The 14,636-nt window shown below is 50.0% G+C and overlaps 7 protein-coding genes and 1 pseudogene across 7 annotated transcripts; all 8 read left to right on the plus strand.

Annotated features, from left to right (window-relative positions):
• The first annotated feature begins 255 nt into the window (after nucleotides 1-255).
• On the plus strand, nucleotides 256-1,025 carry LOC142929516 (histone H1-like). Its single transcript, XM_076070938.1, has one exon. The coding sequence runs from the start codon at nucleotides 311-313 to the stop codon at nucleotides 965-967; it is 657 nt and encodes a 218-aa protein (XP_075927053.1). The 5' UTR covers nucleotides 256-310; the 3' UTR covers nucleotides 968-1,025.
• Nucleotides 1,026-2,160: 1,135 nt separating this feature from the next.
• Nucleotides 2,161-3,455, plus strand: LOC142929519 (histone H4). The gene has a single exon (XM_076070941.1). It carries the CDS (start codon nucleotides 2,272-2,274, stop codon nucleotides 2,581-2,583), a length of 312 nt encoding a protein of 103 aa, XP_075927056.1. The 5' UTR covers nucleotides 2,161-2,271; the 3' UTR covers nucleotides 2,584-3,455.
• Nucleotides 3,456-3,532: 77 nt separating this feature from the next.
• LOC142929518 (histone H2B type 3-B-like) lies at nucleotides 3,533-4,067 on the plus strand. Its single transcript, XM_076070940.1, has one exon. The coding sequence runs from the start codon at nucleotides 3,639-3,641 to the stop codon at nucleotides 4,038-4,040; it is 402 nt and encodes a 133-aa protein (XP_075927055.1). The 5' UTR covers nucleotides 3,533-3,638; the 3' UTR covers nucleotides 4,041-4,067.
• A 998-nt stretch (nucleotides 4,068-5,065) lies between these two features.
• On the plus strand, nucleotides 5,066-5,566 carry LOC142929517 (histone H3). Its single transcript, XM_076070939.1, has one exon. The coding sequence runs from the start codon at nucleotides 5,105-5,107 to the stop codon at nucleotides 5,513-5,515; it is 411 nt and encodes a 136-aa protein (XP_075927054.1). The 5' UTR covers nucleotides 5,066-5,104; the 3' UTR covers nucleotides 5,516-5,566.
• Nucleotides 5,567-6,300: 734 nt separating this feature from the next.
• LOC142929595 (histone H2A-like) lies at nucleotides 6,301-6,760 on the plus strand (annotated as a pseudogene).
• Nucleotides 6,761-10,592: 3,832 nt separating this feature from the next.
• On the plus strand, nucleotides 10,593-11,387 carry LOC142929520 (histone H1-like). Its single transcript, XM_076070942.1, has one exon. It carries the CDS (start codon nucleotides 10,673-10,675, stop codon nucleotides 11,327-11,329), a length of 657 nt encoding a protein of 218 aa, XP_075927057.1. The 5' UTR covers nucleotides 10,593-10,672; the 3' UTR covers nucleotides 11,330-11,387.
• A 650-nt stretch (nucleotides 11,388-12,037) lies between these two features.
• Nucleotides 12,038-13,809, plus strand: LOC142929522 (histone H4). Its single transcript, XM_076070944.1, has one exon. The coding sequence runs from the start codon at nucleotides 12,631-12,633 to the stop codon at nucleotides 12,940-12,942; it is 312 nt and encodes a 103-aa protein (XP_075927059.1). The 5' UTR covers nucleotides 12,038-12,630; the 3' UTR covers nucleotides 12,943-13,809.
• Nucleotides 13,810-13,886: 77 nt separating this feature from the next.
• LOC142929521 (histone H2B type 3-B-like) lies at nucleotides 13,887-14,421 on the plus strand. The gene has a single exon (XM_076070943.1). It carries the CDS (start codon nucleotides 13,993-13,995, stop codon nucleotides 14,392-14,394), a length of 402 nt encoding a protein of 133 aa, XP_075927058.1. The 5' UTR covers nucleotides 13,887-13,992; the 3' UTR covers nucleotides 14,395-14,421.
• Nucleotides 14,422-14,636: the final 215 nt, after the last annotated feature.

Below are 14,636 nucleotides of genomic sequence, written 5' to 3' on the forward strand. Positions count from 1 at the left end.
ATTTAAATCGTGAACATTGTCGTAGATTGCATAAGTTACGTACATTAAAGAAATTATATTCGTGGTAATTTATCAACTAGATGCATTTAAGTATGAACGTTACGGGAATCGAGCCCAAAGGCAGGGGTGATTGACACGGCGAGTATGGTGGCAGCTCATTCACCGGAGCTGAGTGCTGGGTGATCTCAGCGACGTCCGCACATACTCTACGCCGCTTCTATAATAAACCTCGGGCCTGGAGAATTGCTCGTCACGAATTTGTGAGAGCGCTGATTTCAAAGAGGCCAGGCGATAAGAACGACGTTTTGACATGGCGGAAACTGCTCCTGCTCAACCACCAGCTGCGGCTGCTTCAGCGCTTAAAAGCCCCAAAAAGAAGCGCACCGCTCCAAAGGCCAAGAAGGTCGGCCCCAGCGTGTCCGAGCTCATCCTCAAGGCTCTCGCCAGCAGCAAGGAGAGGAACGGCGTGTCTCTTCCCGCGCTCAAAAAGTCGCTCGCTGCCGGAGGATACGACGTGGAGAAGAACAATGCCCGCGTGAAGTTAGCCATCAAGAAGCTTGTGGCCAAAGATGCCGTAGCGCAAGTGAAGGGCAGCGGCGCGTCTGGCTCTTTCAAACTCAACAAGAAGGAAAAGGCTGCCGCAAAGGCGATGCCCAAATCGTCAACGGCAAAGCCCGCGGCTAAAAAGCCCGCTGCAGCCAAGAAGGTGAAGAAGCCCGCGGCAGCCAAGAAGACCGCGCCCAAGAAGTCTCCTAAGAAAGCAAAGAAGTCCGCGGCTGCCAAGAGCCCCAAAAAGGTGAAGTCGGCTGTTAAGCCCAAGAAGGCGGCAAAGAGCCCAGCCAAGCCCAAGGCTGCGAAGCCCAAGGTCGCTAAGCCCAAGACCGTCAAGGCAAAGGCCACCAAACCCAAGGTGGCCAAGCCCAAGAAGGCCGTGGCCAAGCCCAAGAAGTCCGCGCTAAAGAAGTGAATCCGATCGGACGATGCTCGATTCCCTCCACCCCAACGGCTCTTTTCAGAGCCACCCACTTAGTTCAAAAAGTGAACCATATGTTGCTGCGCGTCAATTAGTTAATCGTTAACACCTGACAGTGTATTACATTGAAGCTTTATGCGTGCCATATTCTGTAAGTCAAACCCATTTACGGCGTGGCGATGGTTGCTCGCCGTGTCTCGGTCCTGATCAAGGAGCTCGACGGTGCAGTTAAATCGTGAGGATTTGTGTAGATTGGATAAGTTACGTACATTCGCCAAATTATCTTGACATTTTACCCACTTGATGTGTTTTAAGCATTGATGTGATGGGAGTAATCGAGCCCGAAAGCAGAGATCATAAACAGGCGAGGCAGGTGGCAGCTCCCTCACTCGAACTGAGTGCAGAGTAATCTCAGCGACGTCCGCATTCTCGCTGCCGATTCTAATCTAAATCCAGATTCAAAATCGATGCATTCTTGACGAACCTCCAATTTTGATTATGTGTTGAACCTCTTCATTCCGTCATCATGTTACTGGTGCCAAATATGGTATTTAGTCTAAAAATGTATTGATTCCAGACAACTTAACTCAATTCGCCTCCTTTCGTTCGTTGCACCTTTTCACTATTTTTTTGTTTTGTAAAAATTGCGGTCCACCATCTACACTTCTCAATTAAAAATAATTTCCATTCGTAATTATCGCATTGTTTTTGCAATGTCTTATCTTCATCATTAGACCTTCTTTGCCAGTACTAAAATGTTTATATATATTATCATAGTATGTTTTTTGATTGCATTTTGACTGCAGGTATTGTGCATACACGAATCATTGTAATAAGGTTTCAGCTTTGTTGCAAAAAAAGGGGAAAAAAACCCTATTAAATGCCTTTCTTACTTTGGGACTAGTTGGTGACGTTCACTCAACCATTGTGTTGGAAGCCGATTAGTTAGATCTTGTTCTAGTTTAAAACAAGACCTTAGATCGATTAATCACTCCACGTGCAATCTTGCAACAGATCGCGTCCCTCTCGCGTTCGCTGCGGGTGTGCCGAAATCATTACAGTGCTTCGAAGAAGGGTCATTGCCCGAAACGTCTCATACATTTCAAGGAAGTGTTATTGACGACGGTAGAGGGTTTACTTCGTCACAGAGTTAAAGGTCAGAGGTTTAAGGCGGAGCCATCGCAGAGGGCAGAGGTGGTCGGTGACGTCACCACGCTCCGGGTATAAAGGCGGCTGCTGCAGGCTGGGCGCGCCATCTCTCGCGAGCTTTGTCAGCAGGATAAGCAGAGTTAGTCGGAATGTCTGGACGCGGGAAAGGCGGTAAGGGGCTCGGTAAGGGAGGCGCAAAACGCCATCGTAAGGTGCTGCGCGACAACATCCAGGGAATCACCAAGCCCGCCATCCGCCGCCTCGCTCGCCGCGGCGGTGTGAAGCGCATCTCGGGCCTCATCTACGAAGAGACCCGCGGCGTCCTGAAGGTCTTCCTTGAGAACGTCATTCGCGACGCCGTCACCTACACGGAGCACGCCAAGCGCAAGACCGTCACCGCCATGGACGTGGTCTACGCCCTCAAGCGCCAGGGCCGCACTCTCTACGGCTTCGGAGGCTGAGTGTCTATCTCACGCACTAAACCAACCCAAAGGCTCTTTTCAGAGCCACCCACCTCTTCTAAACTGCTTGCACGCCAGTGTTACCAAACCGTTCACGAAAGAAACACTTTATTAATGGGTTGTTGCTCGCCAATTCCTCGTGAGCGTGAACCGGGTTCTTCTCGTGGACGCGCGGTGGCTCGAGGTGCCGTCTGCTGCCGCTCTGCTCGGTTACGATGTTTTCTTGTTCATGTTTTTTTGCGTGTTGCGGTTGCACTCGATTCAAGAGCCGAATGGCTCACAGGGCTTTACTAAATGAATGAAACTGAGAACTGAGGTTCACGCAGAGATCGTTTGCTTGTTGAGTTAGCGAATCTTCATCTGCTTCCAAATGAATGAAAGAAATCACAATATTCAAGACACGTCACATTTAACAAGGCGCAATTCTTGAACGCGTTAATACAGTACACATTTCTGGTATTTTTGCGTGAATTATTTTCAGCTGCAGCCGATTCCTATATTACGATATTACATTTGGCGCCACAATCTTACAGCACACTCGTCCTAATTGACGTAGCGCGCCAGAATGCTAATCTCCACCCGTAAAATACAGCACAACAGCGAAGTTATTTTTCCACACCGAGCGCATGTATTTTTCCAAATTGCGTTCATAAAACGCCCGTGCTGTATTAGACGAGTTGAGAAACAAAAAAGAAGCAAAAAAGCCACGCTAAAAAACAAAAACACTATACTGCATTGGGTTTTCTTGTCATCCTTTTTAAAACAAAACCAATGCCATGGCTGCAATTCACTAATATACATGTTTGTACATTACATTGTGTTATATTCACAAGTCTTTTTTGCAGTAAAAAAATTCACGATATTAAAGTGAACATCGCGTCCGCGTTTCTCATTGGAGGCTGATGGAGAGGGATGGTACTAAAAGAGCCACTCCGCAGCGCCGCGCACTACGATCCTCTGATTTGCATCTCGCCTCCTATAAAAGAGATCAACGCGCGTACGACAGGCACACTCGTTCTCGTCCTTTCTGACGTGCTACAGCTGTACGCGGCGACATGCCCGATCCTCCCGCATCAAAGAGCGCTGGGCCGGCGAAGGTTCCTGCCCCCAAGAAGGGCTCCAAGAAGGCCGTGACCAAGGCTACGCGCAAGGATGGCAAGAAGCGACGCCACCGCAGGAAGGAGAGCTACGCAATTTACATCTATAAGGTGATGAAGCAGGTGCACCCCGATACCGGCATCTCGTCCAAGGCCATGAGCATCATGAACTCGTTCGTCAACGACATCTTCGAGCGCATCGCTTCCGAGGCGTCCCGCTTGGCGCACTACAACAAGCGCTCCACCATCACCTCTCGGGAGATCCAGACCGCAGTGCGACTGCTGCTCCCCGGCGAGCTGGCCAAGCACGCCGTGTCGGAGGGCACCAAGGCCGTCACCAAGTACACGAGCTCCAAGTGAAGCCTCGACTCAACCATTAATTACAAAGGCTCTTTTCAGAGCCACCCACATCTCCGAACCTGCTTGTGCCATTGTTAGCAGGAGCGCAAAACGAAACTTCAAACATAGAGCACTTGTCCAGGGTTTTGACGTTGAGCGCCGATTTCTCGTCAGCGTAGACCGGGCTGGAGTCGCAGCCGGGCGCTCGGGACTCGCGGTGACGCGAGGCGCCGTCTGCTGCTGCCGAATGCAGCAGGGGCCCCGCTCTCGGTTCACGCGGACATCGTTCATTGAGTGAAATGGAGAGATCCAGCGCATTTTTACCTGTACCCACGTGAAAAAAAGCAATAACTATATATGCCACATCATATTCACCATTGATCTCATCTGCAGCCGATACAGATATAACATTGGATATGTGGCGCCATAACCTTGCACTGCAATATATTTAATTCCTGGTTGTCACGGAAAAGCATAGTGTGAACGCGATATCGGAATAGGCGACAATTTCTCATGGGGCGAATTTATACTTCAGTGATCGTGATTTTTAATTTTTACAAGAAGTGAAATACAACCTAGTTTAAATGTATTTTCGGGCACGAACTAACATTTTGCACGTATATATAAAAGTAAGCGCCTAGCATGGATGACTCGTGCAGTATAACTGATGATCATCTCAATGCCAAGAGAATAGATATATATATCCCTGTGATCACCTCTTTCCGGCATTTTTGCGTATTATTGTTTACAATAAAGTGCAGTTTCTTCACTTTATTTAGATTGATGCAGAGCACTGTAAAGTTGTTTTCGGAAAGGTTCTTGCTTGAGAAAAGAAAATCCGTTAAAGACATCAACGGCGCTCAAAGGTACTACTGCATTGTGATGCGGCATTCTGAAATGATACAAACTATGCACATTTTGTTGATTAAGAAGAGGAGTTCACGACTCGAGATCAGTGCACGCTGCCAACCAACCAGCACGCGCCTCTTCTCACGTCACGACTCCGCTGACCAGTGAGCGCGCGCTCTGCGCTACATAAGCCGCCTTCTCCCCGCCTGTGAGAATATCTTTGCTCTCACCAAGCCATGGCTCGTACCAAGCAGACGGCTCGTAAGTCCACGGGGGGCAAGGCTCCACGCAAGCAGCTCGCCACAAAGGCAGCCCGAAAGAGCGCTCCGGCCACGGGCGGCGTCAAGAAGCCTCACCGCTACAGGCCCGGCACCGTCGCTTTGCGCGAGATCCGCCGTTACCAGAAGTCCACTGAGTTGCTCATCCGCAAACTGCCCTTCCAGCGCCTCGTCAGGGAGATCGCGCAGGACTTCAAGACCGACCTGCGCTTCCAGAGCTCCGCTGTCATGGCTCTGCAGGAGGCCAGCGAAGCGTACCTTGTTGCGCTCTTCGAGGACACCAACCTGTGCGCCATCCACGCCAAGCGCGTCACCATCATGCCCAAGGACATTCAGCTCGCCCGCCGCATTCGTGGCGAGCGCGCTTGATCGCCCAACTCGGCCCTCAAAGCACAACACAAAGGCTCTTTTCAGAGCCACCACTTTCGCATGAAAAAGCTAACTTGTGTGTCCTTTAAAGTCCGCATGCCTGTTACGGCGACCTTCGTTTGCCAGTCACGGCTATCACGAGTCGCAAGGCTTAAGCGACCAAGTTCATTTTCTATACCCCTCTGCTCATATTTTGCAATTTCACAAGTCCGTGTTGTATTTAAGCGTTGTGGAACCATGTCTACATAATGTACAGTAAACGGCTGATTTCGGTGAAATACATGAACTATTAAACGCTGTTTAAAGCTCAAGCTGAAAATACGTTCGCATTTTGCAAACTAAGAGACTGAGTTATTCACGCACATATATATTTCTAGGCATTGCCCGAAGAGGCGGTTAAATTAATATATAAATACACCGTATAGGCGCGTGGGATATCAATCATGAGCTCAAGGCTATCACAATGATTTCTTATAACCAATGAGGTCCCTCAAATGATGATTATAATAAATAATACATTGATAGTGGCGGAATCAGCTTGCCGTTGAATTTGTTTACGGTTAACTCTATCATGCTTAAAACTTGAACCTATTAAGAACGTGTATCGCATTGTTTCATTCATAAGTTGTTCCCGTATAAAAACTATATATGGATATATATAATTAAAGTCAGCATGGAATCCTCGCGTCCAGGCTTTTCATTGGTCTCTCAGGAGAGGGCGGGACCGAACGAGAGGAGCCATTCAGCAGCGACGCGCTCTACGATCCTCTTATCAGCTATAAAAGTCGCTCAAGGAGGGTGGATGATCATCACAACTCGTGCTTGCATTGTCTCCAGTGCTATTAGTAGTTTCGGTTTCCTCACCATGTCAGGACGCGGCAAGACCGGTGGCAAATCTCGCGCAAAGGCAAAGTCCCGCTCTTCCCGCGCCGGTCTGCAGTTCCCCGTGGGCCGCATTCACAGGCTGCTCCGCAAGGGCAATTACGCCCAGCGGGTCGGCGCTGGAGCACCCGTCTACCTGGCAGCCGTGCTCGAGTACCTCTCTGCCGAGATCCTCGAGCTGGCTGGCAATGCCGCCCGCGACAACAAGAAGACGAGGATCATCCCCCGACACCTGCAGCTCGCGGTGCGCAACGACGAGGAGCTGAACAAGCTCATGGGCGGCGTGACCATCGCCCAGGGCGGTGTGTTGCCAACATCCAGGCCGTGCTGCTGCCCAAGAAGACCTCTCAGGCAAAGAAGTGAACGTGCCGCCGCCTCTACCACCACAATAACGGCTCTTTTCAGAGCCACCCACTTGCTTGCAAAGAGCTCGGACAGTCGTACACAGGGGTTGTGTTATTAGTGAGGACACCGTCGTCTCGTGGCCCTCGTCCCATATTACTCGCAATTAAACGAATGCTCTGCTCATAGATACCCCTTTTCTCTAATTTAGTAACGGTGTTTGAGCAGCATTCCAACGTTGCATCAATCATGAAACATGGTTTAGAATAAATTGAGGGCGTTAGTATTTTAAGAAAGTATTGTCTTTTTCAGAAAAAAAACCGTTCTTTTTGAGCGGTCAGATTGCATAGGCTATTTGACGCCATCACCTTACAGTACACACGCACCAATTGACTGAAGTTTTTTTTTTCCGGAAATGAGCGATGGAGGGCTTAAAAGGGACTGGGACGTGTGTTGCTGTGCGTTGGTGCAATAAATAAGTGCTTTAACAATTCTACAACTCCTTCACAATGAATAATTTACCACAGTATAGAGTTATAATTAATGATTGACACGTGACATAAGTAGCCTAGGATTTCGAGGTTTTTTTGCATCGTTATGAACACCTTGGTACTTTTCTCGCCTTCAAACAAATGAAGAGGATTCGTAGAATAGTTGAAACACTGCTTGAATTCACCAATGCACAGCAACACTCGTTCCAAACCAACCCCTAACACCCGTCCCACAGCCCCCTTTAACCTCTCCGCCCTTGCTCCCAATACACATCCACGTCTGATACGCCTCTGGACCTGGTGACGTCATTTGCCCTTTAACTTTTGACTCGTCCAGATTATTCCCGCGCGTGTGATTGGTGCGTGTTCCTGAGAGCGGAGATGTCGTGTCTGCGTGGTGCATGTGCGTAAGGGTGGCTCGCAGATCCCTTACACAATAAATTCCATCAACAGATTGCTTGCGTACTCCTTGAAATGATGGGTCGGATCCTCGCTGCACTTCGACTCGTCACACGGACGTTCGAGTGGCTGGGAAGTCGACGGGCCCGAGCCTGGCTTGAGTACAATACGAACTAACTCTTATCCCTACCCTCTCTCCTATTTTTTTTTAAAGTCCTCTACATCAAAGATAAATCGGTGCTAATCCGCTGGCCTCCCGTACAATCAGGTGCCTCGGATTTCCCACCACTCTCCCGCGACCGGTGCTCTCTCAAGACGTCCGCTCTTTACCCTCTAAACAAGCGCATCTGTCCTCCCAATCAGAGGATCGGCCCTGTTTTTCCCGTCGTTCGTGACTCCGTCCCTCCGCTACCTGCCTGCTGACCCGTGTGTGTTGTGTGCGCTTTCTACCCGCGGTGGCTCAGCAGCCCCGTCGTGACCATGTAATTACAACCAAAGTCACGGCGCCGCGGTGCACGTTTGCATCGGGGGAGGTCGCCCAATTCCCTGGTCGCAGGAAATCGTGAAACTTGGTCCCATGAGAGGTCTTCTAGGTGAAAACCTGTCGGCCACGTGACCTCCCCTCGGCGCTCTATGTGGGGGTGTGTGTTCATGTGTGGGGGGTGGTGAGGGAAGAGCAGTGTCGGCCCCGTCGCTCGGAGGTGGCGGCGTTGCGGCCACGGCGTCGGCAGGACGGCTTCGCTGCTGCGTCATCACAGTTGCAGGCACGGCTCCGACGGAGCGGCTTCGCTGCTGTGGCACCACAAGTACGAAAGAGAGAGTTGGGATTTAAGCGTAAAAGCCTAGGGAGGTTAATTCGAAATAGGCGGGACAGATTGGGTCTTAGACCGTCGGGAACAGGTTAGTTATTCTACTAATATTGACTCCGGGCTACGTAATAATTAGCCTCGGACTCGCCGAGAATAAACTGTTAGTGTTCAATAACCTTGTCGTGTGGTGTCTGCGAGTGTGGGAAGAGCGCATGGCGGTGTGAGTCCGCTAGTCGTAAAACGAAGATTTGCGCGCAAATAACTCTATTGAGTCGGCCAGTGTGCGCGCACCCGACCGAAGTTCCTGCGTCATTGTGCCCTGTGTTTGTGCGCGAGTGCGTATTTTCCCACGTGTTTGCGCTCACCCACGCGTGTTCGCTCGGGAATTAACGCGCAGGCATTATCGCCCGTAGTGTGCCGGGGATTGACGCGCGAACATTACCTAGTAAATTGAGCGTGGGGGGGGGCGAATGAGGCTGCGTAGTAGCTCCTTACCCACGCCAGCGCCCGCGCCGCAGCTGGTCTATTTTCTGCGCGTGTACGTGGTGAGCGACGGTAGACTCGCACGGGTACGCACGGGATTATTCATGAGGCAATTTTTAGCGCGTGCACGAGGTGGCCAATAGGGGCGGGTGGCTGCGCGTACCCGAGTGTGGGCAGCAGCGCGCACGGGCGCTCCCGTGCAAGGAGTCTGGGAGTGTGTGTGTGAATGACCCGAGGTGGCCGAGAGCCAGGCAAGAGTTTCGTCTCACAGGGGGGATGCGGAGGCAGCGAGGTAGAAGCTACGAGCGGCAGCAGCGAGGAGGGAGGAAGAGGAGGAAGGGGGAGAGGAGTCGGGGGGCAGCAGCCCCTACAGAGTCACTTGAATTTCGATTTAAAGCTTTCGTGACTGCAATGATTCATCTTCTTTGGTTCTTTCGGTGAAGTCACGTAGAATGAGAATAAAATAATAAATTGATAAAATAAAATAACAATAATATTCTCACGACGTTTCGGCCACAACACAAGCGGCCTTCATCAGGTGAAGGGACGAGACTGTCTGGTAGGACAGCGCTGGAGTGAAAGAGCCACGTTCAGATCACGGCCTTTAAGCCTCAACTTTAGCACTCACACCACGGTTAATGGTATGGTTTGTCAACATGGAGTATAATAGCGCCTCGCAGCTGTCTCTCTCCCCCTCCTCTGTTCCGACCATGGACGAACTCGTCCGTCTGAACGGGGCCCGTAGCTATCCGTGGTGCTAAAGTTGAGGCTTAAAGGCCGTGATCTGAACGTGGCTCTTTCACTCCAGCGCTGTCCTACCAGACAGTCTCGTCCCTTCACCTGATGGAGGCCGCTTGTGTTGTGGCCGAAACGTCGTGAGAATATTATTGTGTTATTTTATCAATGTATTATTTTATTCTCATTCTACGTGACTTTACCGAAAGAACCAAAGAAGAAGAGTCACTTGAGTTGAATGTGAGTGGTGATGATTGCGCGCCGTGCCTCGACCTTGTTCAAAGCGCGCAATCATTCTGCAGTGCATAGCGATCATGAGCCACTCACCTCTTGCCACGTAATATGTTAAACTACGTGTTTAATGTCGGTAAATTTTGAGTAATTTGCTTCAGTTTGTGTTCCATCTCAAAATCCATGTATTTATTCATTTTAAAGTACGATTAAAACGTTAAATCTAAAAGTTCGGTGACAGGGGATGGTTGACATGACGTGCAGTCCTCACCATAGCGCGAGAGTAGGAATCGCGTGCGCGCGAGCCAACATTTAAATTGAAAATATTTAGCTGGACTTAAATATGAGTAGTCTGTTGAAGCATTTTGTTTTGCAAAAAATTCGAGTGCGTTTTAAATAGTGAAGACAATCATCGTATCTTGCCCTGACCGAACAATTTCTCCCAACTGTTGGTTGTTCACTTGTTTTGAATTAGAATTTAAATCGTGAACATTGTCGTAGATTGCATAAGTTACGTACATTAAATAAATTATATTCGTGGTAATTTATCAACTAGATGCATTTAAGTATGAACGTTACGGGAATCGAGCCCAAAGGCAGGGGTGATTGACACGGCGAGTATGGTGGCAGCTCATTCACCGGAGCTGAGTGCTGGGTGATCTCAGCGACGTCCGCACATACTCTACGCCGCTTCTATAATAAACCTCGGGCCTGGAGGATGCTCGTCACGAATTTGTGAGAGCGCTGATTTCAAAGAGGCCAGTCGATAAGAACGACGTTTTGACATGGCGGAAACTGCTCCTGCTCAACCACCAGCTGCGGCTGCTTCAGCGCTTAAAAGCCCCAAAAAGAAGCGCACCGCTCCAAAGGCCAAGAAGGTCGGCCCCAGCGTGTCCGAGCTCATCCTCAAGGCTCTCGCCAGCAGCAAGGAGAGGAACGGCGTGTCTCTTCCCGCGCTCAAAAAGTCGCTCGCTGCCGGAGGATACGACGTGGAGAAGAACAATGCCCGCGTGAAGTTAGCCATCAAGAAGCTTGTGGCCAAAGATGCCGTAGCGCAAGTGAAGGGCAGCGGCGCGTCTGGCTCTTTCAAACTCAACAAGAAGGAAAAGGCTGCCGCAAAGGCGATGCCCAAATCGTCAACGGCAAAGCCCGCGGCTAAAAAGCCCGCTGCAGCCAAGAAGGTGAAGAAGCCCGCGGCAGCCAAGAAGGCCGCGCCCAAGAAGTCTCCTAAGAAAGCAAAGAAGTCCGCGGCTGCCAAGAGCCCCAAAAAGGTGAAGTCGGCTGTTAAGCCCAAGAAGGCGGCAAAGAGCCCAGCCAAGCCCAAGGCTGCGAAGCCCAAGGTCGCTAAGCCCAAGACCGTCAAGGCAAAGGCCACCAAACCCAAGGTGGCCAAGCCCAAGAAGGCCGTGGCCAAGCCCAAGAAGTCCGCGCTAAAGAAGTGAATCCGATCGGACGATGCTCGATTCCCTCCACCCCAACGGCTCTTTTCAGAGCCACCCACTTAGTTCAAAAAGTGAACCATATGTTGCTGCGCGTCAATTAGTTAATCGTTAACACCTGACAGTGTATTACATTGAAGCTTTATGCGTGCCATATTCTGTAAGTCAAACCCATTTACGGCGTGGCGATGGTTGCTCGCCGTGTCTCGGCCCTGATCAAGGAGCTCGACGGTGCAGTTAAATCGTGAGGATTTGTGTAGATTGGATAAGTTACGTACATTCGCCAAATTATCTTGACATTTTACCCACTTGATGTGTTTTAAGCATTGATGTGATGGGAGTAATCGAGCCCGAAAGCAGGGATCATAAACAGGCGAGGCAGGTGGCAGCTCCCTCACTCGAACTGAGTGCAGAGTAATCTCAGCGACGTCCGCATTCTCGCTGCCGATTCTAATCTAAATCCAGATTCAAAATCGATGCATTCTTGACGAACCTCCAATTTTGATTATGTGTTGAACCTCTTCATTCCGTCATCATGTTACTGGTGCCAAATATGGTATTTAGTCTAAAAATGTATTGATTCCAGACAACTTAACTCAATTCGCTTCCTTTCGTTCGTTGCGCCTTTTCACTATTTTTTTGTTTTGTAAAAATTGCGGTCCACCATCTACACTTCTCAATTAAAAATAATTTCCATTCGTAATTATCGCATTGTTTTTGCAATGTCTTATCTTCATCATTAGACCTTCTTTGCCAGTACTAAAATGTTTATATATATTATCATAGTATGTTTTTTGATTGCATTTTGACTGCAGGTATTGTGCATACACGAATCATTGTAATAAGGTTTCAGCTTTGTTGCAAAAAAAGGGGAAAAAAACCCTATTAAATGCCTTTCTTACTTTGGGACTAGTTGGTGACGTTCACTCAACCATTGTGTTGGAAGCCGATTAGTTAGATCTTGTTCTAGTTGAAAACAAGACCTTAGATCGATTAATCACTCCACGTGCAATCTTGCAACAGATCGCGTCCCTCTCGCGTTCGCTGCGGGTGTGCCGAAATCATTACAGTGCTTCGAAGGGTCATTGCCCGAAACGTCTCATACATTTCAAGGAAGTGTTATTGACGACGGTAGAGGGTTTACTTCGTCACAGAGTTAAAGGTCAGAGGTTTAAGGCGGAGCCATCGCAGAGGGCAGAGGTGGACGGTGACGTCACCACGCTCCGGGTATAAAGGCGGCTGCTGCAGGCTGGGCGCGCCATCTCTCGCGAGCTTTGTCAGCAGGATAAGCAGAGTTAGTCGGAATGTCTGGACGCGGGAAAGGCGGTAAGGGGCTCGGTAAGGGAGGCGCAAAACGCCATCGTAAGGTGCTGCGCGACAACATCCAGGGAATCACCAAGCCCGCCATCCGCCGCCTCGCTCGCCGCGGCGGTGTGAAGCGCATCTCGGGCCTCATCTACGAAGAGACCCGCGGCGTCCTGAAGGTCTTCCTTGAGAACGTCATCCGCGACGCCGTCACCTACACGGAGCACGCCAAGCGCAAGACCGTCACCGCCATGGACGTGGTCTACGCCCTCAAGCGCCAGGGCCGCACTCTCTACGGCTTCGGAGGCTGAGTGTCTATCTCACGCACTAAACCAAACCAAAGGCTCTTTTCAGAGCCACCCACCTCTTCTAAACTGCTTGCACGCCAGTGTTACCAAACCGTTCACGAAAGAAACACTTTATTAATGGGTTGTTGCTCGCCAATTCCTCGTGAGCGTGAACCGGGCTCTTCTCGTGGACGCGCGGTGGCTCGAGGTGCCGTCTGCTGCCGCTCTGCTCGGTTACGATGTTTTCTTCATGTTTTTTTGCGTGTTGCGGTTGCACTCGATTCAAGAGCCGAATGGCTCACAGGGCTTTACCAAATGAATGAAACTGAGAACTGAGGTTCACGCAGAGATCGTTTGCTTGTTGAGTTAGCGAATCTTCATCTGCTTCCAAATGAATGAAAAATCACAATATTCAAGACACGTCACATTTAACAAGGCGCAATTCTTGAACGCGTTAATACAGTACACATTTCTGGTATTTTTGCGTGAATTATTTTCAGCTGCAGCCGATTCCTATATTACGATATTACATTTGGCGCCACAATCTTACAGCACACTCGTCCTAATTGACGTAGCGCGCCAGAATGCTAATCTCCACCCGTAAAATACAGCACAACAGCGAAGTTATTTTTCCACACCGAGCGCATGTATTTTTCCAAATTGCGTTCATAAAACGCCCGTGCTGTATTAGACGAGTTGAGAAACAAAAAAGAAGCAAAAAAGCCACGCTAAAAAACAAAAACACTATACTGCATTGGGTTTTCTTGTCATCCTTTTTAAAACAAAAGCAATGCCATGGCTGCAATTCACTAATATACATGTTTGTACATTACATTGTGTTATATTCACAAGTCTTTTTTGCAGTAAAAAAATTCACGATATTAAAGTGAACATCGCGTCCGCGTTTCTCATTGGAGGCTGATGGAGAGGGATGGTACTAAAAGAGCCACTCCGCAGCGCCGCGCACTACGATCCTCTGATTTGCATCTCGCCTCCTATAAAAGAGATCAACGCGCGTACGACAGGCACACTCGTTCTCGTCCTTTCTGACGTGCTACAGCTGTACGCGGCGACATGCCCGATCCTCCCGCATCAAAGAGCGCTGGGCCGGCGAAGGTTCCTGCCCCCAAGAAGGGCTCCAAGAAGGCCGTGACCAAGGCTACGCGCAAGGATGGCAAGAAGCGACGCCACCGCAGGAAGGAGAGCTACGCAATTTACATCTATAAGGTGATGAAGCAGGTGCACCCCGATACCGGCATCTCGTCCAAGGCCATGAGCATCATGAACTCGTTCGTCAACGACATCTTCGAGCGCATCGCTTCCGAGGCGTCCCGCTTGGCGCACTACAACAAGCGCTCCACCATCACCTCTCGGGAGATCCAGACCGCAGTGCGACTGCTGCTCCCCGGCGAGCTGGCCAAGCACGCCGTGTCGGAGGGCACCAAGGCCGTCACCAAGTACACGAGCTCCAAGTGAAGCCTCGACTCAACCATTAATTACAAAGGCTCTTTTCAGAGCCACCCACATCTCCGAACCTGCTTGTGCCATTGTTAGCAGGAGCGCAAAACGAAACTTCAAACATAGAGCACTTGTCCAGGGTTTTGACGTTGAGCGCCGATTTCTCGTCAGCGTAGACCGGGCTGGAGTCGCAGCCGGGCGCTCGGGACTCGCGGTGACGCGAGGCGCCGTCTGCTGCTGCCGAATGCAGCAGGGGCCCC

The sequence above is a fragment of the Petromyzon marinus genome, chromosome 31 (genome assembly GCF_048934315.1).
Source record: "Petromyzon marinus isolate PM22_M1 ecotype Great Lakes invasive population chromosome 31, UKy_Petmar_22M1.pri1.0, whole genome shotgun sequence".
Taxonomy (NCBI): Eukaryota; Metazoa; Chordata; class Hyperoartia; order Petromyzontiformes; family Petromyzontidae; genus Petromyzon; species Petromyzon marinus.

Coding starts and splice junctions, on each gene's coding strand:
- LOC142929516 (XM_076070938.1), top strand. CDS start 311: ATGGCGGAAACTGCTCCTGCTCAACCACCAGCTGCGGCTGCTTCAGCG.
- LOC142929519 (XM_076070941.1), top strand. CDS start 2,272: ATGTCTGGACGCGGGAAAGGCGGTAAGGGGCTCGGTAAGGGAGGCGCA.
- LOC142929518 (XM_076070940.1), top strand. CDS start 3,639: ATGCCCGATCCTCCCGCATCAAAGAGCGCTGGGCCGGCGAAGGTTCCT.
- LOC142929517 (XM_076070939.1), top strand. CDS start 5,105: ATGGCTCGTACCAAGCAGACGGCTCGTAAGTCCACGGGGGGCAAGGCT.
- LOC142929520 (XM_076070942.1), top strand. CDS start 10,673: ATGGCGGAAACTGCTCCTGCTCAACCACCAGCTGCGGCTGCTTCAGCG.
- LOC142929522 (XM_076070944.1), top strand. CDS start 12,631: ATGTCTGGACGCGGGAAAGGCGGTAAGGGGCTCGGTAAGGGAGGCGCA.
- LOC142929521 (XM_076070943.1), top strand. CDS start 13,993: ATGCCCGATCCTCCCGCATCAAAGAGCGCTGGGCCGGCGAAGGTTCCT.